Source organism: Myripristis murdjan, chromosome 23 (genome assembly GCF_902150065.1).
Source record: "Myripristis murdjan chromosome 23, fMyrMur1.1, whole genome shotgun sequence".
Taxonomy (NCBI): domain Eukaryota; kingdom Metazoa; phylum Chordata; class Actinopteri; order Holocentriformes; family Holocentridae; genus Myripristis; species Myripristis murdjan.
In genome coordinates, this window is record NC_044002.1 from 13,069,446 (window position 1) to 13,093,914 (window position 24,469).

The window sequence follows — 24,469 nt, forward strand, 5'->3', positions numbered from 1 at the left end:
TGAATCGGTGCATCCCTCGTAGCCACTAATTGGAGTCCAAATAAAAGGAATCACCCATCATTGCATGCACACAGAGCTGCCTGTTGAATGGCGGCGGTAAATGAGGCGAAACTCAGGAAAAAACCCAACCTCTTCAGCCCTGTGCCGATTTCTGATTTCAAAACTCTTAGAAAATACTCCATAAAGTGGCGTGATATGCAGACGTTATTTACAGTTTTTCAGTAAGGCATGCCATTAGTCAAAACTTCTCCAATCAACAGGAGCTGTGGTTCTTGTGTTAGTGGGTTACAGTCTCTGTGTCACAGCCGAAGCAGTTGCCATGACGATAATACTGCATACTGGGTGGGGTGTAGGGACGAGGGAAGGGAGGGGGGGTCTTCTGTCACTGAACAATCTCTGAGATAGTTTGCCAACTTCTGATATGAATTCTTCAAGTTACCTTTGCACTGCAGAGCAAAACAACAATCCTAGATCCTTGGGAGTCTGGAATTCACTTTCTTATCATACGTTCACACTTCCAATACCGGCTTCTCCCAATCCAATTAGTGTCAATCTAAACTCAGAGCGGAATCTCTTTTGTCTGTAGCCAGAGATTAGCATCACCTAGGAAAAACACAGGCAAGTACATTAGGAGCCAGACCTCAGTCAGATAGTAGTCGCAAATAATTTTTCTGCATTTGTTTTAACCTGTACCGGGAGACCAGGGGGCTGAATGTTTTCCGCCAGTTCAGACGGAGACGAGATAGGATGTCAATCACTGAAGAAGAGGAGCACTTGCTTCAGTTTCAAATGCTGTCCAATCCTGCGAGACCTTCTGTCATGCACTGTTGTTAGCATGTGTGTGACAAAACCTGCCCGTCTGGCCCCTGAGACTAAAACAAACCATTAAAAATATCTGCAACTACTGTTTGACTCAGACTCCATGGGCATGTTGCATACATATCAAAAAAAGTACATTCATGTAACTGCTATTATGTCTTTTTTTTTTTTTTTTTTTAAATCACACTAGCTTTGGTTCATATGAGACATCTTTAGTTCAGATAAACAATTAGTAAACAGACGGCACAGTTACTTCGTCAAAATGTTATAAATGAGGGGGGAACACAGACAAAAGAATATAGCCTGTGGGCATAATACTGCTTCTAGAAGTGTGTGTGTGTGTGTGTGTGTGTGTGTGTGTGTGTGTGTGTGTGGTGTGTGTGTGTGTGTGTGCACGTCTTTCCCTGCTTGAGGAACACAGTGAAACATGTAAAACGCTTGGCCAGCATTGTAAGTGGCACCTCAAAATGATACGTCGAAAGTTAAAGTGCTAAGTCTCTGTTATAAAACAATACACAAACTATTTAAATGTATCATGAAAATGAATGACAGGTATAGTCACAGCCAATGTGAATAATATCCTGTATGTTTTGTCGCCACCTAGTGTCAGCACTGGGTAAGAGGAGAGTTTTCTGGACAAGCTTGTGATATAAAGGCTGGATTTTCACTGCAGGCTCCAGCGACCTCATCGCTTCATACAAAATTTTCAAAGCTCCTGGATCATGTGGGGTAAAAAAAAAAAAAAAAAAAAAAAAAAAGATTTATGAGTGTCACAATGCAAGTCAAAATGAAATACAGCGACAGATGTCTGCAGGAATCAATTGCTCCTGCCAGAGAAAAGATTTGTTTCCCGAACTTGCTTGAACGAAGTCAAAAGGCTGATGAGGTCACTGGAGGCTTTACAGCTTCTTCTATTTTCTTTTGTTTGCTTCCTCCTAACCCATTCAACCCCTCAGATTTTTCCATTGCTTCTTAAACATGGAAAATTCATGGGATCGTTTCCCCCCCCCTGTTGAAACAGCAGTACAAAAACTCAAACTCATTCGGTGAGGAAAAAATAAAACATTTGAGCATTGTTCTGTTGTACTGACATCAGTAACCCTTACTAGGATTCACCTGAAATGGTGACACACATTTTGTCAAATATTAAATTTATATGGCGCTTAAGTGTGTACAGTAGCTACCTTGTGTTTTGTCGTAACATTAAAATATAGACATATTGACAGAGTAAGGCAATCAGATATGGCTATGGTTATAGTATCGGTGTGGTGTGTGTAGGTGTTTGTGCATTTGTGTGTGTTGGTGTCTGTACTTGCTGTATGTGTGTGCGTGTGTGCCTGTGTGTATGTTGGTGTCCAAACTTTCCATCATGATTGATTATCTGTTTACTACGCTTGTCTTGCCCTTCAATGACATTTACTGTATCCAGTGCAAAACAGTGCAGAGCTGACAAATACATCTGCAGTGCTCGCCTCAAACCCCCTCAGTCATCAAAAGTGTGTCCACTGGAGTCAAAAAGTTTTGCACACACACGGCTTAAACCAAAATCTTGTTCTCCAACTCAGAGCAAGCGCAGACTTCGTAGACTAAGGGTGTTTGTATGTGGAGGACTGACGTGTACGTTCACCCACTATCTTACATACAGTAGATTGAAAACTTCAGTTTTGCACATTTTGTAAATGACATCAGTTTGACTTTCAGTCCTGGTAAGATGGAAGACAAGCCGATGCAGGATCTAGAGGCTGAGAGGAAAGATGCAAAACACATGTAGGCTTTCTGGTAAAAAGTTGTTTTTTGTGTGTGTGTTATCCTCCACAGTAATAGTTTGCCTTTCCACCAGACTCCCTCCACCGGGAATTCAGCAGGCAGCTCAGCCACACAGCAGCCACCTTGGAGCTGGGTTGGTTTAAGTGTCTTGCTCAAGAGCACTGCAGCAGTTTGGGCTCACTGGGAGGCAAATTCTGTGGCCGTCCAGTCACAGGGATGGTTTCTAGTGATAACCAGGCCACTGCCCTGCTGCCCAAATAATGGTTCCTAGGCAGTTTAGGGTCAGACATAGATGCCTTCAGGGTTGAGGCTGGAGGAGGCAGCATTTTGAAGAGTCCGGAGATCGCTGGGTAAGAGACGCGAGGAGCCAAGCCGCTTCAGAGAACCAGAGTCAACTTCTGCAGCAAGACGGTGAGGGAAAAAGAAACGGATATTAATCAATTAGCCAGCCATTCAGAAGGACCATCGAGGATTCCTTAATTAAGGGGGACACCCCTTAGTTAAGGGATCCTCTTTGTCATGCTCAGCACCTCAACAGGGTCATAAATTTAGATAACCTCCACGTTCCTTTCTTCCTTTCCTCCTTTCCTCTCTCTTCTGTTCCTGTCCTCCTGTGTTCCAAATGAATCTCTAAAATAGTCATAAATGCATATTTGAGTGTGTAAATATATTTAGCTTGACTTGTCTAAGAAATGTTTGTGCCTTTGTTATGCCTTTTAGTTAATCTGAAATCACAGAGAAATTCTATATAGATGCAAAATCTTGAACATTCAGAATTTATAATTTATCAACTAGCTACTTTTAAATAAAAGCATCTTATATGTACGGTATTTGTGTTATAAATATAGTATTTTTCAAATGATGGATATGAAATTTTCAGAAATTGTTATAGAAAACAGTACTACAGCACAGTGAACAGGGACAGATTATTAGATAAAGGTTAGAGGAAAAACATCTTTCTGAGGGTAATGATACATTTCCTTTTTCAGATAGATGATAAGAGAAAGGTAGTTTCCATCAAAACACTCTTCCCATCCAATTTACAAAATGACACTCAACTGCCAATATATAAATTAAATTATATAAATCAAAGGTTGGCTAGGGCACTCTATCAAATGGGTTTCTGTGATGGTCTTGTGGTATTTCATGGCTACTAGTGATTAGACCAAAGCTGGTGATGCCACAACAGCTGGCATTTCAAGTCTCACCTGTCATGTCTCAGCATGTCCACAAGGTGGCACTGCATCCATACTTTTGCTACAACAACATGCCTAATTTATAAATGGCATGTTTTTGAATGAATTTCTTTCCAAGGTGATGATACTGTGATAAGTCATGGAGTCTCTGCGAACGTGTGTGTGTGTGTGTGTGGATGTGTGACAGAGTGTGTACCATTGTTATTCTCCTCGGCGGGCTGAGCGGGCAGCACGGTGACCTTGGTACCAGTCTGCTGAATGAACTGCTGGAGGTTAACTTGTCTCAGCTCCTTTGTCAGCTGCTCAAGCTCCTGCTCCTTCTCCTGCGGTGGGAAAAAAACATCATGAGGCCTCAGCGGGGTCCGACCCTTAGGGCTGATGTGATGTAAGGAGTGCAACTTAAATAAAACATTAAAGTCGAAATACTAGGATGGCTTTACTAAAATTGAGTTTAGGATCACGGGCAGGATTAGATTAACTGCTGATTTCTCTTGGTGACACTGGTGCAGAAATGTAACTGAATATTAGGCAAACTTTCTTGACATATTGAAATCACAATATAGCCAAGTTCAATTTTCAAGTCCAAGGAGCTGCTTTTTTGTAAATAAGGTTAAAAAAAAAAAAAAAAAAAAAAAAAAAAAAAGTGACAAAATGTCATTATGAATTAACTGTTGTGGTGATGCACTAGCCTATACATTGTATACAGTAGACCCCAGCAAAGATCACACTGAAGCTGCAAGTGGATATCCCTCATATTTACTATATTCAGTTTAGATGGGATTATTTTAACCGCCACTGCAGTCACACTTCATTTACATTCGTCCTTTGTGACTGAGGTGGATTTAATAGATGAAATCCAGAAGGGATCACAGCTTGTTCAATATTTTGACTCCAGAAGCCATAATCCAAGTAAAGATAAGGTAAAGAGGAATTTGTTAGGCTGAGATGAGTTAGTTCCCAGGTGGTTACGCAACTGCAGGCAAGGGATTGTGGACTTAGTCGGGCCCCGCTCTAATCACCCAAAGAATGCCGTAATACCCTCCCCCCTTCTCCTTCTCATTACCTCATACTTCCCACACCCTGCTGGACCTTGCCTGTAAATATAGCAGTTCAACCCATACTGGGGTATAAGCAGCCAAGGACACAGTACACGTTTCTGAAAGCCACAGATTAAATTTTGCTTCACTGCCCACAGCTAAATGAGCTTAGATTTCTGCGGTCCCACTTGTATTCAGAGACGTTTAAGTGTTTTCACACCTCACAGGCCCAAACCTATATAGAGTTTCACTGAATTTTTTTAAAAAACATTTTCTGAAATCAAACTTCAGTTTTCGCCATGTGGTGATCTTCTTGTAAAGCCCTTTGAGACCGTGAACAGTGATATGGGGCTTTAAATAAACTTGAACTTGTGGAGAAACATACTGTAATTGGAACAACCTTTTCCTTAGCAAACTGCAGAGCACAATCTTATGATGTATGATTTTAAGGTTAGAATTTGGGAAGTAAAATAAAACACAAGCCGTAAATAAAGTACGGGCCGGACCTGTAGCTTCTTGCTGGACTGGCCGAGGGAGCGGTCCAGCGCCTTGCAGCTGCTCTCCAGCCGAGCCGTGTGCTGGCTCTGCATTTCCAACTCTGCCCTCACTTTCCCCAGCTGGGCTCGCACCTGGAACACAAAAGGGAGCAGAAGCCAATGCTCATCACATTATTTACAACAGACATAGGTTTGTGTGAATGAATATGAACAAAAACAATGACTGCATAGTGACGGATGTAGGCGTCTGCTTTCCTAGTATGCATTTAGAGCTTCAGGCTGTGATTCTCTGTACCAGGAAAGTCAATACAATAAAGTGTCCTTCTCTCTGGTTAGTGTGAAGATTTCTAAACTGACTTGGATTAAGACTCCAACAATATATCTGTTGTTAAATCTGATTTAGCTGAGAATCACATTACCCAATAGCTGGAGTAATTAAAAGCCAGCCTGCCTAATTCCAGCGTATGAAATAATGCAAAAATTACTACAATTTTTTAAAGACAATTTCAGAATCCCCTCAAGGATTTTTGAGGCTGTTCAGACTTTCTGCAAACCAGTGAGTTATTAGACTAATAATTCAGGATCTCATCAGTGCTTATGGTTGACTGCTGATGGGATTTGACTGCTGATTAGATTCTGAGTCTCCATCAAATTGTGTTGTGATTGGCGGTGGTTTGACCCCGTTCATAAAGCAGCATGTGTAGTCACTCACACACCAACACACAGTTTCATTCTCTCTCCATATTGTTCTATTCCTCTTTTCTATTATGTACTGTGTTTATTAGGTTTTCCTTTTGTGCTCTATTATGGTTTTATTGGTTATAATTTAAGCTTCTTCATTTGCCTTCTTTTCTTGTTCTAAATATCTATGTAAAGTAAAATGCCTGTGTAAAAGATGCTTTTAATACATGTTATATGGTTGATTTAATTGATTGCGAGGGGAACAAACACAGACAGATGACTGGACTGGATCGTACCTCCTCCTCATTGGCCTGCTGGTTGAGCTCGGCCTCTTGTTGCAGCCGCTCCTGCTCCAGTCCTGCCTCCATACTCTGTGCAACAGAAAATAAGAGTAATGTCCTCCGAGGAAACCCCTCCCAACCAAAGAAAAAGAGCAGGAACTACTTTTGGTGGGATTTGTGAGTTCACCCAAAGATGCTGTTTCATCACATTCTGAAACAATAATACTTCTGTAGCAGCAGGAAATAAACTTGTAATCATTTTTTCCAGTTTAACAAATGCGAATGAAGATCCACAGGAAAGGGTTCAAATAGAAATATGTTTATATATGAACCCATGGGTGTCCAGGTGAACATCTGGCGCTCACCTGTATGCGGGCGAGATACTCCACCAGCTTGGCCTCACAGTCACGCACACGGCCCTGCAGCTCGGCTAGCTGCTGCCGGAGCTGCCGCTCGCTCTCCTGCTCGATCTGCAGCTCATTCTGCCAGAATTCCTCCTCCTCCATCTCTGCCTCATTCCTTCTCACCTGCTGCTCCAGAAGTAGCAGCTCCTCCTCCACGTTTCCTCCCTGGCGAATGCAAAATGATTACACTTGAAACATGTACATACATAAAAATACAAAAAAAGTTACACCAATTAGACATGATGAATCGTGAGATATAAAGTACCATGGGTTCAAAATATATGAAGGATAATAGGAGGGAAACAGATTTATATGAGTCAGGTAATAGATGTAAAACTGGGCTTGAAGGGAAAATTGCAATAAAGATTCAATAAAATAGCAAAAGCTTTAATGTATCGTGCAGATATATCGTTTTCCATTAGTGCCTTTATTCAGCACCTGGCCACAACCAGGCTGGATATGTGCACGCAGACCCTGGCAGCTGCTTTTAATGACCTCACTGGCCTCTCCGGCGGCCTCCTCCCAGTCTCGCAGCTCGGCCTCACAGCCCAGCAGACGGCTCTCCAGGGCCTGGAGTTTGTCCTTCTGCAGCTGCACCAGTCGGCTCAGCTCTCTGGCAGGACTCCCAGGTACAGATGCCACTCCGCCACCTCCAACCCTGCTCAGGTTGAGGCTCACCCCGCACTGCTGGGGCTGTTTGGCTGCATGGAGGGATGGACGGATGGAGGGTGGATATGGAGGGAGACAGGAGAAGAGAATATATACAATAAATGCAGGCATTTGGCAGCTAATAGAGATGGAGATACATTGATATACAGTGAGTACACAGCCAATTACATAATAAGCACTGATAATGGGCCTGGTGCCTGGTGGGGAGAATCATGTTTCCATAAATAATAATAAAAACTTCCACACATTAATATTTATGTTATGCTTTAGGACGGTGACACACAAGGCATATTTTTGGCTATATAAATAAATCATTTCATTCATCCATTGCTTCATCCATCCTGGGACTGAGGCAACATACAATACATAACTCCAGCTCTCTCTCTCTCTCTCTCTCTCCCAGAGTTTAATAAACACAGGAACCTAATACGCTACCCTCGGCATCACGGCTTTTCCCAAATATGTCGCGGAGACCCTTGGCCCCTCCAGTGAAGGTCAGAGACTTGCGCTTGGGTTCCCTGCGTTTGAGCGAGCGGTCTGCCGCTGTGGGGCGCAGTTTGGCCAGTGGCGGGAGGCTCTGCCGGTAGAATCCGCGCTCCGGGACGCGGGCCTGGCCGTCCGAGGTGGGCCGCTCGCTGACTGACGGGCCAGTGCGTTGGAGGATGAGCTGAACGTCGCTGGCATACTGACCCCACTTGTTGAGCGACACCACGGGGTTCTCATGTGGGGCCAGGTGACGTTCTGTCTCTCGCCATTTCTCGATCAAAGTGTATCTGCCTGTTCGTCCTGGGAGGAGGCACAGCAAAATTAGATTCATCGGGCTTTCAGTCTCAGTTAAATGGCTTAAGCACTAATAGTGGCTGGTCCCACTGGTGGAAAACATGCAGACACAGGTTCTGTGTGCCCTCCTGTTGTACATACCCAATGGACTTTCTGCTATGAACTGATACACACTGTAAATAAACATCTTGTCTTAGTCAAACTGCCTGCTTAACATCTAAAAAGTATGCAAAGTACAGTAGTAAACAGCATGAAAGGTTGACTGAATTCATTCACAAAACTTTCCCAGGCTTGTACACCACACCAGTGTCTAGTGAGAGAACTTTACGGGAAACAAAAAGAGACAGTGTGCGGGAACAGAGCAGGTCAGCAGTTCAAGACTCTGTGCATGTGTGTGTGTGTGTGTGTGTGTGTCTGTTTGTGTGCACGTGCATGCATGTCTGTATACATACAGATAAGAGCCAAACACTGCCCATCCACCCTCACCCCCTTTCCTCCTCCTTCCACAGTAACTACCCTCATAAAAAGAAACACATTCATCACTATGGCTTCAGCTCACAGCCATTCACATCAAAGTGCCCTGGCCGGGACAAAAGGCATGGGGAGCACAAAAGACAGTGAACGCCATAACTCCTGCTCCACCGACACCGTGAGAGGTCCATGCATTTTAACTCTCAAAGAAATCTGTGTAAGGCTAGTGTGAAATCCCTGCAGAAAATAAGCGAGTGATAAATCTGTCCATTTTGAAAAGCAAACATCACCCATTTTTAGAATTCATGCTATTGTTATGGGCTTGATGGTCCCGTAAACATTTGTGACTCAAACCTGAGTCATAGCTGATATTAAAGGAGTCTGGAGTCGCTCCATACAGAATTCATGAAAGACTGATTTTGTGGACTTGCATTATTATTTTTTTATTAGCCTTTATACCTGATAATATCTCAAGTCTGAGCCTTTAATTTCCTGGATTCGACATCTGGGAGTATGTTTATGTTTGGAAATATTGTTTGGACAATTCTACATCACAGGAATAACGTCAGCATTTCTGAAATTTGACTGTTCCCCGTTAAGACCTAAATTTATCTGAGGGGCAGCGTCACAAAATGATTTCCTCTACCTATGATACATTTTCTGGGCTTGAATTACGCTTTGGCGAATCACGTAATGGAATAAAAAAATAAGAATACACAGTGCGACGTACGTGGTGACTAACAGAGGCAGAGTGTCACCTTATTTCTGGGCAATTGTGCAGAGCATGTCAATAAAGCAAAGTCTATAGTGTGACTCATCTCGTTTTGCGCAGCTCATTTGTGGTGGGAAAAAAAAAAAAAAAAACTGCTTGTACCCTCTAGTCACTTTTCATTTTAGTGTAATCTATCATCTCCAGTGTGTCTGACAACCCGCTTTGCCGATACTGGACACGACCAACAGCACAGACGTCCCAGAGGAGGGATTTATATAGAACAATATATCATTTACACCAGGAGTTGTTATTAAAGTTTTTCAGCACAGGAACCATAATTAGTTTTTAATTCAGCCGTTCTGTGGTGATGGTCTTTGTCACCAAAACATTTGAGCATTTGGATTTTGTACCTCAATGTACACATGTGGATTTATGCTTGATATTTGGGCTGTAAACTATGGAAGCCCATTTCCACCAGTATGAAAAAAGGGATAAAAAAGTCAAAATCATAAGATAAAGTCATAATTATGACAAAGTCAAAATTATGAGATGGCTCCACACACCAGTCAAAGCAGTGGCTCTTTGGAGTGACTTCTGATTCAAATGCACCTTTCAAGAGGATTTTAAACAAGAAGCAGCTCTGGCGTTTAAATAATACAGCCGATGTGGCTGAGGTGGCAGCTTGTAATCTTTTTTCTTCTTTTCTGGTGGACTTGGGCATAGTAAACCTCTCTCCCAAAACAAACAAACAAACCCCAAAAAACAACAAACAACAGCAACAAAACAAAAAGCCCACTAGTTCCAGACAATTAAGACAGTGTATTAGTGCCATTGTAGAGATTAAAAAAAAAAAAAAAAAAAAAAAACATAATGGAGCCAGAGGAGGGGGAAATATGCTTAGAAAAAAAAACCTCTGGATTTCCAAGATTAAACTGAATTTGTGACTTTATAATCTCAGTTTTTTTCCTCATACATTTGAGTTTTTTATTGCAAATTCACCACTTTAATCTCACAGAATATCCAAGTTTTTTCTCATAAATTTACAACTTTAATGTCATAAATTCTGAGTTATCACCCCTGTCCCCTGCCTCTGTAATTGTTTTTACATATGGATACGCCGTCATACAGTTACATGTGACGTTACTCTCTGCTCTCGGATCTGTGTGTGCTGCTCTGTGTGTTGCTGTGGCGGGCGAGGTGAACGTACCGATGGCTTGTGCCAGAGCGATGACCACCTCCTGACATGTGGTGAACTCTGTGACCCCGCACACGATCCGCTGCACGCCGTCCACCCACACTTTCAGCTCCATGGCCTTCATCCAGAGGCCCTCATTCCTCCACACCAGAAGGAGGCGCCAGAAATATTCTGTCTGCCATCTTTCAAGGAAAAAGAGATAAAAAAAAAAAAAGGTTACAGGCAGGTTCACTGACAGTAAAGAATGTGTAGGATTAAAAATACAATTATAATTTCATTGTAAAAATAAAGGCAAGAAAGCATCTTCCAGTCGAGGTAATCCTCCATATCCATAAACCAAACGGAGCAAATCATAACTATTCTTTTGAGGTTACATATCGTGGAACAGAGTCATTGAAATTCCCAGATCATCAAAATTCTTATGAGGCTACTTTCAAATAATGTTTTGCCCTCGAGCTTTAAAACCCGAACTCATTTGTGAAATTAATACATTTGGTTTGGGGGGGAGAGAGAAGCATGGCAGATATTAACATGATAAATGATGGCCTTTAAAATGATACAGCTGCTGTAATTTGTTGCTCAGTTGGTGCATTTTCCTGAAAATGGACAGTTTAACCCTTTATAGGGCACTCATTGAAATACTTTGAAATTCAAAAAAACAACCCTAGACTGTTATTAGAGAACATGACAGGACTTTATTACTTCTATAAAATTTTTCTAAAATTTTCATTTTGTAATAGAAAATCAAAGCCATTGAGATTGGTCAAATGCCACAATCATGTGACCTGGGATGTAGAGCGATCTTTGCTGATTGGCTGGGTGAAGACCAAATGATTATTGAACTAACTGAGACAGGGGATGGGCATAATATGTAAAATTTCTGAAATTACCAAAAATAGTCACTTGCCCTATAAAGGGTTAAATACACACATGACCCTCAAATACTCTTTACAGTGTTATTGTCCAGCAATCTGTGATGTTCCATGGATTCCAGGAGTTATTTTATTTTATTTTATTTTGTATACTGGCTCACCCTTATCCTAGTGATCTGTACATTTTCCAGAATGCATTTTGACAAGCTCCAGAGGACTTGCTCCGTTCACTTGTGGGATTTAGTTGGAAGGAGCAATGACAGTCATGGCAGTAAGATGGAGATCATTTTTCTCATCAAGAAAAAATACTCATGCTCCTTATTCAACACGTCTTTGGCTGTATTGCATTTTGGTGTACTGAGGCTGAAGAAATCAGTGTCTCAGCCTCCTTTCTGATGGATTTCTACCTGAGTATCAGTACAAATGGTGGCTCTTGAATGAAGCAGTGGCTCTATAATTTGGAGAGGCTGTATTTTAAATCTTAAGAATATCACTGTCCCTTTGTGGCTGCACTGGAAATCTCAATATGACACCTTGCATCCGTGTGGTCAGGGACCCATTTGAGAAAAATGAACCACCAAACAGTTGCTGCAACAACTCTAAACAGTGTTCAAGTGTTGTAGGCTGGATTTTGCATTTACTATAAGAATAGTTTGTGGTTGTAAAGACTCATTAGACTGCGATAATCCTTAAGGTCACAATAGGTCATTGTACAGTGGTCCCTCGTTAATCGCGGGAGTTACGTTCTAAAAATAACCCGCAATAGGCGAAATCCACAAAGTAGTCAGCTTTATTTTTTACAATTATTATAGATGTTTTAAGGCTGTAAAACCCCTCACTACACACTTTATACACTTTTCTCAGACAGGCATTAACATTTTCTCACTTTTCTCTCTTGTTTAAACACTCTCAAAGTTCAAACCTTCGTAGAAAGATAAGGACACAGAACACAATGCGCTGTAAAAAAAACAAACAAACAAAAAAAAAAACAAAAAAAAAAAGCATGCAAAATTGCACTAAAAAAAATCCGCGAAACTGCGAGGCCACAAAAGGTGAACCGCGTTATAGTGAGGGATAACTGTATACAGTAACATCAAGTTTCAAAAAAATAGTCTCACTACAATGGCAAGGTTACTGTGGGGGCCAGCATCATCACTCATAAATAACATTGGGGTCACTGAATCCACAAGAGTCTCAGCTTTCCAGTCAAACACAATTTATCCAAAGACTGTTTTTGCACCAGTATGCAGAAAAACACCATTTTAAAATGATCCAAAATAAAACATTTATACTGCATGCAAACACCTGCATGGTTTGTGGTCCGAACTGCATGGGATTAGCATAAGGTGGGCATGTCTGCGAAGAGGAGACCCGTGGGTGCCCAGAGAACCCATTTTCATTTAGATATCTGGAAGTCAGAGGTCAAGGGCCCCCTTTCAAACAGCTTTTCGCTTGCTTAGCCTAACTTTGGAGTGATATTTAATCCCCAACCTAGTATGACCTGCTTGGTACCAATGGATCCCTTATGTTGTCTAGTTTAATATGCAATATCTTTACTCTAAAATTGAGTGGGTAATAAGAAAAAAAAACAAACAAACAATTAAAACATTCAATTAATTTTAAAAAAATGGGAAAAAATCGTTAAAAATAATTAACCTAAGTGAGTTGAATTTTAGCCCCTCTCCCTAATATTAGGTCTCCTGGTGTGGGAACAACAGGACCTCATGTGTAATGCAAGGCAATAGACCTATTGAAACATTACTGTATAAATAAAAAAAGCTAAAATTATGATTGATCAGCCAAACAGATGACACATGGTTGTACACGGTGACTTCAGCTTACTGTGAGTGAACAACTCGCTGCAAAGTACAACACAGTCTACCATAATGCTGATAAAATGCTCTAAGAATTTCACTTTTGGTGCAGTGATTTTACTGTCCAACAGGCCACATCCAGTATCTTTTTCATTTGGCGGTGCCAGTGCAGGAAAGCTTCCAGCGGTCGCATGCTCGCAGAACGAGAGCCATTTCAAACTGCTGACACAAGCACCTCGACAGCGAGGCAGTCATTATGAACCTGGCAAGGCCGTGACAGCGGGCCGGTGCGGCAGTGCAGATCGGGGCAGTGCAGCAGCAGATGCCTAACGCTCCGACGTTTGCAACCTTACTCAGCAGCGGTTATCCTTTTTTCCTGACTGGGCCATCAGCTTGGCTCTGATCCTTGACTTCGATATCGCCTGAGGCCTCCCTTAACAATTTAGACCGCTTCCATCTTCACAGCTGGAATGAGACTCCCATTCCTCCTGCACTATAACCACTAGTCCCCCTTGAGGCCTTTTCCTACTAGAGACCACATTACTTTGCACACTCTTCTTCGCTGAGAGCATTTGGTAAGGCCAAGGCCTGCATTTGGTGGGGAGCAGGATGATTTGTTACTGTAGACAGTTACTGCGGGATGCCTCTGAACCCAGACGCCTGTTATAGCCCAGTAAATGGGACTATTCCCATGAATACAGCTCAGTGGGAAGGGGAGGAGAGGGGACACAGTGAGGAATAGAGGCGTGGGTCGATGAAAGGGAGAGGGAAAAGAAGATAAAGATGGGGGGAAGGAGGAAAGTAGGCAATAGGGGTGGATGAAAAGAGAGAGCCGAAGATTGAAAGAGAAAGGGGTGAGCAAGAATGATGCAGTTTCATTTCACTGTGCATAAACGTGCATGAATTCTTCCAAAGGAGCTCCCAGCAGAGTGCAATCATTTTTAGTCTGGGTGACACCTGTGGCAACGAGACTCATAACTTTGGCAGGGCTAGCGCCATACTCCACCCACTGAGCCGCACAGGAACAGCAGGGAAGGACAGGGAAAGTGAAACAGGGAGGCAGCCAGTGGTGATTCAACCATGACACACAGTAAAAAAAAATATTCTCTTCTCCTCCTAAAGGTTGACTGGTTTTTCTCCCTGACCAAACTACAGCATATGAAACTACAATCTGACAATAGAAACATTAGAGTGTTTATTCACTCCTTTGTCCGGCAGTGAGAGTAGAGAAGCAAACATGTCACGGTTGTTGCAACATTCTCTCATCATCGAGGTATTCAACATCTGTCATGAGTTAAATATAAGTGAAACCATTCCTTATCTGAAGGGTGTTGTCCACTGGAAAAGAACTGGACGCTGAATTGCCTTCAGCCTCTTAAAACTTAAGATCCATGACATGGCTGCATAATACACAGCACGCCAACAAATGATGTGATACTGGAAATGTCACTGACTCCCATGACTGGAGGATATGTTGCATGATTGATGTTGAGTTGTTATTATGTGATACAGAGAGTATGATCTTTTTTCTGTGTTTTATGAATTGTTGCTGCCAGATGTCATCTCCCACTCTGAGGACCACAATGGAAATATATCTGACTTTTTTGGGTTTTATTCTGGATTGTTTCTTGAGCAAGTGCAGTACGGTGTATGTGCACTGTGATTTATAAACGATCAAATGAATCAAATGAAATGCTTATTCAGTAATGTGAAGTATCTAAATCAGTTCCAGCTGACACTAGTTTGTAATCTCTCTCTCTCTCTCTCTCTCTCTCTTTCACAAACACACACACACACACACACACACACACACACACACACACACACTTGGCATGAGCACTTCTATGAGAAAATGCATGCTGAGGCCATGATTCAATTATCATAGCCCTACAAATTAAACAGAGTATAATAAGCTATAACTGCAACAAGATCAAGGTCAATTCACATCAAAATATGTATTTAAAAAAATCCAAATGAAAGGCCATAGTGCCTGCATCTGATAAGGCAAAGGAATTAAAAACATTAGAGCCAACAAAAGCAGTGTTTTACAGTAATTTCAGAACAGAAGACTCATTGGGCGTGATGTGAAATGCCTCAAGTGGCATTACTTATTGCTTTTATTTTTAAAATAGCAGTTAGAAGTATGTGCTTATCTGATAGTCAGGTACGCACATACTTCTACTATTTAACTTTTTAATCACCAAGCTGAACAGGACTGAAGGGCAGGACTGTTTTATAGTGACAGTCCGGTGTGATGATAAGGTGTCCAGATTATCAGGAGGCAGTATTCTGGCAGGATGGTGAATCAGGGACGGGTGGAGGGTGTTTCCCCAGGAGTAGAAACCATCTTCTGTCTTGTTGGAAAGATAATTCTGGTCCTTGGAAAGGCCTTCCACCTGTCATGTGACCTGCAGTCAGATTTATTTGAAGCGGCCTTCACAATATCAAACACGGCCATCAGAGACAGATGACAAAATGTGCAGTATCGCACTTTTCAGTCCTTGACGTAGCTTCCCCTCGTTCCTTCTGACCCTCCAACACAAATACGGCAACTTAGGCCAGCTGGTGTGCGGTTTCAACAAAAGCACCTTTAAACATGGGAGCGTTCATTTCAGGAAGCTGAGCAGAAGCAGATGTTCAGGCTTGCTGCAATCCTACTGAGCAGGGGGCTATCCTTTTTCCTGAGAGACCCGTAAGCTCAGCTCTGATCCTTGATGTCGATACTGCCTGAGGCCTGCTTTAACAATTTAGATGCGTTCCACCAGTGGCTCCAGTGGCAATCAAAATCCTAATCCTGGCAGGTTAGTGCCACCATGTACCAGTGGAGCCACGGAGGATATGGAGCCAGTGACCCCGAGAGGATGGGAAAAGGCCACCACGGTAAACAAAATTTCATCACCGGCAAAAAGACGGATTTGTAGAAGAAGGAAAAACTGGCTTTGTGACTCTGTAGTGTGCTGAGGCCTGCTAGTGGAATTCAAATTGTAACCCACACTGCGTCACCGTCTGCAACCAGTCTGTAATATTTTGTCTGGCTGCCTTGTTGCCTCCATTTCCTTTTCCGGGTTATTGCGGTTGTCACACCAACATCTCAAGGGCAACACTTTAAAAAACAGCTATTAGTGAGTGTCAGCTTAATGAGGTCCCAACAGAATTTCTGCACCTCTATAACTAACCAAATAACTTCAGAAACTTCTGATTTCCTCTGCCATCTTTGTTGGTATTTCAGAGATACTGTTGTTCTGAGTTTTTGTCACTTTGCTGTAAGCATAGCCACCTCAGTATGAGCCTCGACTCACTGAACTATACAAGATCATGCTAAATAACGTCAGAATTGGTAGGAAAGGCAATATAGCGGTTGCAATTTCCTCTCCCATTAGTCATAGTTTAATAAACAACCCAACTCCGTTCTCCACATTCCAACTGGATGCTGAATCCTCCCGCTAGTAATCCATTAATAAAGCATCTGAGACAGCAGATGTAGCTCTTTTTATTGCCCCATATTTCAGGGAAGACACTCTTCTTAAATCATAAAATGCTGAAAAGGTCATTGTCTAGAGAGACAATGTCAAACACTGATGTCACCGCTTTCAGGTGAAATGACTCTTCAATGGATTTGAATTCCAATCAGTGTGAGACCTCTTTTATAGGTCAGCCATCTGGTAGAGATTTACTTGACTCATTTAATTGGCTTGCCACTCTTCGATAAAATTTAACTGGGGAGCGTGAGGTTTGAAAAAAAAAAAGGCTGACCACTATTGCATTTCAGTTCTGGCTGGATGGGTTTCATGCTGCGGTGGGCCTAAAAAAAAATCCACATGGTTGAAATGTTGTCACGCTTACAGGGAAAGTGTGATTCGATCATGTTTTTTTTTATGTTTACAGGAGCTGTGAAGGGTGGAAGGAAAGGTGGGAGAAAGGGGAGATGACCTGTGATTGGTTTCTTGAGCTGGATTTGAACCGAAGACTTATAGTGCTCAGATGCGCTTTGGCACTGTGAGCCACCGGGATCCCACCTGACGTGCACAATGAGTGGGATCCTCGTGAGGAGTAAGATCTAAGGAGAGATACAGAGGGGATTTTTTTTTAGAGCAATTAGGGTGAGCAGAGTAAAGTGGGATTAAGTGAGGACAAGGTGATGTGAGGTACTTGTTGAAAAGGTGGGAGGGTGGGACGTGATCTAGCTGTCCTGGCTGGACTATGATCGTCATCGCTGTGTTTGTCGGATCAGTTTTGATGGCAGCCATCGGATCTCAAAGATAAAAAACTATTACACATGTCTGCGCTGTAAACTGCCCTGCTAAACTTAGATTTGACTTCAGTCTGCCTCACCTAAAGTTACATTCTCTGCATGCCACACGGAGGCAGAATCAGGGAGGGGACATAGTTTGGCAAATCTGAATTTCTTATTTATATTTGCTTAGCTCAGGATGGGCAATTAATATGGGAGATTAGAAAAACGACAAAGTTTCTTAAATATCCGTGTAATTGTTATCACTACAGGTGCACAGTGTGTCTAGATTGAAAAACAGCATGTCATAACTTTCACATTAATGTAATGGCTTTTAACAAAATTGCCCAATAAACTCTGACAAATGCCCAGCAAAAAGTTGATTTCTGACCCTGTCTCAGCCCATTACACTCTCAACCAGTCTCCAAATTAAACTTTAACAAACCCACAGACTCGGTCTGATCTACTTAACCTGTGCTTCTTTCACATGGGGCCGGCCCACAAAACCAATTAAACAAGAATGACTGTGCTATTACACGAAAAGCTGCAACTTCAAATGTAAGAATTCCAGCGATACCAATACACGGCTGTTCATGGTTGGTTGCACACGGTACAATCCAGGAGCGTGGGCCCCATGAACCCCAGCTCAAAAGCCATTGTGCGCTTTCAAAAATGCATCGATGACAGTCTAAAAATAACATTCCCTCTGAAAGCATGACAGCGTGGAGATCTGAGGTTTTTCAAGTGACAGCGGCAATGAGCAGCCCGGCAGCTGATGATGCAATCAGCAGTCACTTCACAAGGAGAGGAGGGTGAGGCGAGAGGAACGGGGGAGCTGCTCTAACAAGTGGTGCACAGACAAAAGAGAGAGGGTGGATGGGGTGGATGGAGTTGGAGTGGCGAGGGGTGGGGGGCACATGGCTCGCAGCATGACTGGATGCAAACAATCCCTCACCATGGCGACACAGCTCGGGCTTTGTCCAGGCCTTACACAGATGACTGGATTGATTGGAGGGCACGGTCTGGGAAAGGAGACCAAACAATCTCTAACAATTAAGAAGCAACCCGTGCTTTCCTGTCACTTCCTTTTTGTTTCTTGCTGGGAGTAATCAGTAAGGAAGCATGGAGGTGTGTGTGTTTGTGTGTGTGTGTGTACTAGTGCAGAGTTTCTCAAACTCAGTATTAGGCTTCATTTGTGTGTGTTTCTGGCCGCTATACAGAGAGACCTTTACACTGAGGCAGCCCCTGGGCGTGGAAATATTAAGGTGATGGATAAATTTTTGCTTCATGTTGCCTCCAAAGTGAGAATTTGACCTGGAACATCAGGGAAGACTTATTCATGGTGTGAATATTATCCACTTCATAAAATACACTCAGTCCTGTTTCCTTCACCAGCTCTTTGTATCAAATAAGCACCAGGCAGAAGTCGGTGCAATTTCTATAAGGAATTATTCTTTTCCGTGTCTGTGTCCTGAAGATAGGCATTACAGCAGGCCGTTTTATACATAAATAAAAACAGGGAGAAAAATACTAATACAGCAAAGAAGTTCCCTATTTCTTCCTAGGATAGTGAGTAAACAGCTCTATACATAGTGGCACTAAAAATGTCTTCCATCCATGCTGAAGGGTAGGGTTTCTGAAATCATCTGCAGTGTACAGTGACCATCCCGTCCTTCTTGGAAAGCGAGCCACAGGAACAGACTGGCCTTTAAAAAACAGCCGCTGAAAATGCTGGAGTGAGCGGGTGTTTCAAATGTGAAGGAATGGAAATGGAAATATGAGGCTGTTTTTTAAACCTTGGAGGGGGTGACATTTTCATGTTTTGATGTTAGGAGGTACTTCGTTTGCCCGGAGCATCCTGGTTGGCTCAGTGGTCTGTGCTCATGCTCTGCTACAGGGCTGGATCTCTGTCCTGCCTTTCCTGTCAGTCTCCACTGCATTATAAAACTGATAGGCCATACAAATATTTTGACTATGAAAAATATATTGGTAAATCCTACAGATATTATGAGCGCCATATTATCCTTCTCTGTGGAATCAAACAAAAATTGGCACTCACTAATTGGATTTGCAGAGTTTTGAAACTGTCAAAGAAGTTTAAAAAGTGTGTTGCATTTTCTTTGTACTGTGATTTATGTATTTCAATGATTCTGCACCAGCTCCTTGTCTTAAAATTTAAACAGAACCACTGACAAACATGATATTTTCAGCTTTCATGTATAATACAGCCGATAAGTGTTGGAAAGGCCTTCACGAATGCATATGGGCGTTTCTCAAATGAGGCTAACAATACTTTATTTACTTTACAGGACTTGTTTGACCATCCAGCGCCCACCAACTCTTGTTTTTTTTAGTTACTGGGTCAGGTAATCCATGCCAGAACCTGTGCCAACACTTTTAAATGTGCTGTGTCCTTCAGTCCCTCTTCCTGTGCCGGAGTCTCTCTCTGTTAAACGAGTGGTTTGTTAGATCCCGTCTGTGCCTCTTAGCGGAGACATCTCTTAAAGATTACTTCCGCATCAGGTTTGTCAGCTGAGGAGAGTGAGGCGGCTGCAGGCTTAGCAAAAGCTGGAGTAAGCTGAATGAAAAGCTTCGGAGAGTAATTGGACAGAGCAGCTTTCCATTCAGGTATTGTCACAAACAGAAGTAGCTGAAAAAAAAATAGAAGACGCCTGAAGACAAACAGCACTTTGTGAAGAACAGTGCATTTTGGTGGACACTCTTAACCAAAGCGCCTTACATTTGCATGACTGGAAACATCTTTAGCATGGGCGAATGAGTGGAAATCACCCCCCATCCCAAAAAAAAAAAAAAAAAAAAAAAAAAAAATTAAAGGTTTGTGCTATGCTGTAAATGCCATACAAAAGCCAGCAGCCACAGCTTCATGAGCCTGACAAATGGCAGCCATCAGCCTGTCATCAAGTCCACTGACATGTGTGCAAAAAAAAAAAAAAAAAAAAAAAAAAAAAAAATGGTTTTGCTGAACTGCTGTAGGCACTTGGAAAACAATGGTCTCACATTCAAAATACAACTTAGTATTTTTTTTTCCACTGATGCCAGCATCCATGTTGGACGCTGGCAAATCAAAATCATTTTCCACTGAATCGCACCCGACGCAGACCCTTTGCTGTCTCAAAAGTTACAACTAATCAGCTTGGTGGAAATAATAAGCCTTTAACCCTGTAAGGCCGAGGGCTTAGCTGAGCATGAGGAGGTGGGAGGGGGGCAGGCTCTGAACAATAAACAGGTCTGGATTCACACACTGCCACGGCAAATCTGAATTTTTCACTCAATCCAGATTTAGTCTGCAATGTAAAGATTAAATCTGTGTTGCTTGACCACATGAAACCGGATGTTCTCCTGTTTAGACAGCAATAAGGAGACCTGAATCCATCAGATCTGAGCTGGCAGAGGAGCGCAGATTTCTACTTCCTGATCAAATCAAAGTCTTTACACCCCTGTGCACCGCCCTGCTCTCGTCATCGCAGTCACATGGTACAGTCACGTGAAAACAAACATCCCGCTCTACGGAGAGTGAAAAGAAAAAAGGTCTGTGAGAATATGAATAAGTCAGATTTCAGCAGGATGTGTAAATGGAGCCGTGGTGTGTGGAGCTGATTTGGGCTGAGAGAGTCAGACAAATGGGATGGGCAATTTGGGTATACTTTTGAGATGAGGCTAAGTGAAAATTGATCAAAACAGGCAGTAAAAAGAAAAAAAAATCACATTTATTCTGATGTCCACCAACCAGAATGCTGAGGCATTTTGTGCATTCAAAAAAGAAAAAAAACAACAACACTCTCTTAAGTTATAAAATAATAATGACTACATAACTTAAAAAATGGACTGCGGTGTGATATTCAGGATACAGAAAATATTCCTCATTTGTACAGAAAAATGTTGTCAGTGTCACACAAAATGAGTCAAATTATCTTCTTCTTCTTCTAAGTATTTGCAAATTTCATGTTGGGTACACTCAGATGTATGAAGTGAACAGTCCTCAGACTAATTGAAAACAAAAGTTAATTAATTCATGATCTATCACCCTTTGCATGATGAGCGAGGAAATGCATTACAGCAAGATGCCATTTGTTTTGGGTCGATGATAATGAAAGACTTAATGTTTCATAAAAAAAAAAAAAAAAAGAAAAATCTCTGAGCAAGTTTACCTGTACAGTCTGTGGAAAACAGTGATTCTTCAGCTTGTTGATACACAAACATTTGCCTGGATGTGATGCTGAATACATGATCCTCTTAATCAGCTCAGCAGGATGAAATAATTTACACATCATCATCATCATTTGGCATGTTTGTGTCACTGCCTGTGACTGTATCCTCATCTGTTTTGTCCTTCCCTCCTCACATACCGCACATTATTCCTCAACATGCCTGACTTTGGTGACCACGGGACTCAGTTGAGCAAGCTCCTTGATTAAAACCACTGCTGAGTGAGCGCTTATACCCCCAACTCTATTAAGTGATTCATCATGGCCAGGATCAGCAAATCCACTTACCAGTGACCACCCGAGTCAGTCACTTCCTGCGGGGTCATGGATCAGGTATGCCACCATTTCCACAGACCTGACACTGGGACAATCTGACAGGAGCATCAGCATCACACCATCTGAGGATGTGGGCATTAGTGCTGCCTAAAAGCAGATCACACATTTGGCCACCATCACTGGGGAGATCTGTCAGCATTTAAAGGGCCAAGCTACAGGAGGCTGGGGAGCAGACAAATATGGGCAACAGCTATTGGGGAAAAATAAAGTTATGCAACTGCTGATCAGCTGAGCTCCCCCCTGTGTTTTATCATATTTCACTAAAAAAATACTCATCTATCAAATCCTGTGCGGTGTGACGTTTTACTAGAGGCTTTGCTGGAATAGCCACAGCTTTCACATGTTGGCTTGACTGACGCATTTAACTTCCACAGCCTCAGCAGTGACAGATTTCCCCGCATTCAGCCCGCATGTAAAAAAAAAAAAAAAAAAATATCCTACCTCTGTTCAGCCGCAGATGTTGGGTGTCAGTGCATTTGAAAGTCCCGTGTTTTGCTGTAGCCTCAGTATTTCTCTCTGGAATAAAATCCGGTACTTTCCACCGCATGTTAGGTGGGCCAGTAACGGGGCGATCCTGATTTTTTTCCCCCCTCCGCGCCTGGATCAGCCGCTCGGACGAGAGTTCACGGTGTGCGCACATCCACGCCTGGAAACATGCGTCCCGTCCGCTCCTCGGACATCCGACATGGGGCATTCACGTTCGCTGCTCTGCCTGCCCCTGCTCGCTCCCCATCACAGGGCTTGTAAATTACATTGGAACAGAACTGGGGCACCGCAAGGCATTATGGACCGGTTAAAGCTGCACTGCACTGGCGACGCAAATGGACCCTGAGATCTGATGCAGCCACAGAAACGAGGGGGGTGATTTGAAAAGCGAGTGGCATGACTATTCTGATAGGTATAAACACATGAAACCATTTTTTTTTAACATGCTGTGTTGACATGGTGACATGCTGCATACGTGACCAAAAATTACTATTGCTGCAGGAGAAGTAGCTTGAGTTTATAAATTCCTATAATTTAGCCTTTCACTATTAAATTAATACAGGAACTCTCTGTATCTGTGATATCCTCTATTTTCTATTTTTCCATTAACCTGCCAGCTAACCTGATGCAGGTAGTTTATTTATAGATATAGTTATGTTGGGATGCTGCCATCAGAAGGGATTGTATAGCAGTCTTTTTTTTTTTTTTTTTTTAATTATAATTCTTTTGTAAACGCTCTGTTTTAATAAAACTGTGGAATGGGCTTTTGTTTATTATAATTTCCTGTGCATGTGAAGCATTTTGTATTTACATTTTCTGCTTGGTTTCATTTGCACTTTCTGTTTTCTAAAATACACAGAGAGAGGATAACCAAAGAGAGAGAGAGTTTGTTTATTTTCTGAGATCAGAATTTTTGGACCATTTTGACAACATTTAAGCACATCTGTCTCTTATTTTATCTGCGTTTTGACTTTGTAACTCTGGTAAGCGCTTTATCACAAACCCATTTTAAAAGCAAAGGTGTCTACATGACTCATAACTTTGGTAGTAACTCATGACCTGCCTCACTTCCCTGTGCATTTTGTAAGTGTAGCTGTTATTTTTTTGTCCTGCAACCTGAATCTATATATTGTTTTGGATTTCAACATACAGTTGAACTTCAATTAAGCCGTGGCTGATTGATTTTCTTGGAGGTGATGGTGAGAGTGATTGGCAGGTGTTTCCTGGATTTACAGTCAAAGTTTCAGGTTACTTCTCAGTCTTAGTGGGGCTGCAGTGGGGTGTAAAAAGTCGGGATTTGGGTAGCCTAAGTGTAAAAATGACTGAGTGTTAGAAAAAAAGTGTAAATACAGCAAAAAAAGGCATTCACTGGACTGAACACATTCAACCTGAAATTTAGTCATAGCTTTTTAGGTACAAAGACTGACATTATGTGGCTCCATATGCAATTTGAAGAGGTATAAATGTTTGTTTACATGTATTACGTTGACATTTTGAAACAGATTTGCATTTTGAGCAAGTAAACTTCCACCACACCAGTTTTCTATCTGGGGGCCAAAGTCTTTGATATAAGAACACACAAAATTTTAGACAGCCCCATACATTGCAGACAGTTTCCTGGAGTTGTAGGATTTTATGCACAGCAGGAAACGTGATTCATGGTCACTGACAGTTCACATGATCGACCAGCAGCTCTTACAGTGGATTCTTTGGTTCACCAGCCACAACTCAAACAAACACGCAAAATACACCTCCCTCTCATTAAATGTTGGCGCTAAATGGCAGCAGCCCCAATCAAGCTCTGCTGGAGCTTCCCCAGGTGTGGGCTGAGACTTCACACTTTCCAGTTCTCTCATTTTAATTACATGCTCCCGTTTCTTTTCTTTTGAATTTATATTCTCTGAACTTAAGTTTCAAGTTTAATCTTTCATTTTATGCTTTCATTTCCAGCTCACAGAGCTGAAAGGGTGAAACCGGGTCATCTTTCATGGTCAA

At 42.1% G+C, this 24,469-nt stretch overlaps 1 protein-coding gene across 1 annotated transcript; it reads right to left on the bottom strand.

Moving 5' to 3' along the window:
* Positions 1–1,592: 1,592 nt before the first annotated feature.
* Positions 1,593–22,731, bottom strand: rassf8b (Ras association domain family member 8b). The gene is made up of 9 exons (XM_030045941.1): positions 22,430–22,731; positions 10,522–10,691; positions 7,787–8,137; positions 7,178–7,383; positions 6,644–6,847; positions 6,294–6,368; positions 5,326–5,448; positions 3,979–4,105; positions 1,593–2,984 (listed from the first exon to the last, which is right to left on the bottom strand). The coding sequence occupies exons 2-9, from the start codon at positions 10,631–10,633 to the stop codon at positions 2,869–2,871; spliced, it is 1,314 nt and encodes a 437-aa protein (XP_029901801.1). The 5' UTR covers positions 10,634–10,691; positions 22,430–22,731; the 3' UTR covers positions 1,593–2,868.
* Between the last annotated feature and the right edge of the window lie 1,738 nt (positions 22,732–24,469).

Excerpts from the sequence above, each read along its gene's own strand:
- rassf8b (XM_030045941.1), bottom strand. The coding sequence starts at position 10,633 with ATGAAGGCCATGGAGCTGAAAGTGTGGGTGGACGGCGTGCAGCGGATC. Across the intron at positions 6,369-6,643 it reads AGTATCTCGCCCGCATACAG|AGTATGGAGGCAGGACTGGA; the intron begins GTGAGCGCCAGA and ends TCTGTTGCACAG. Across the intron at positions 2,985-3,978 it reads CGCCGAGGAGAATAACAATG|AAGTTGACTCTGGTTCTCTG; the intron begins GTACACACTCTG and ends GTCTTGCTGCAG.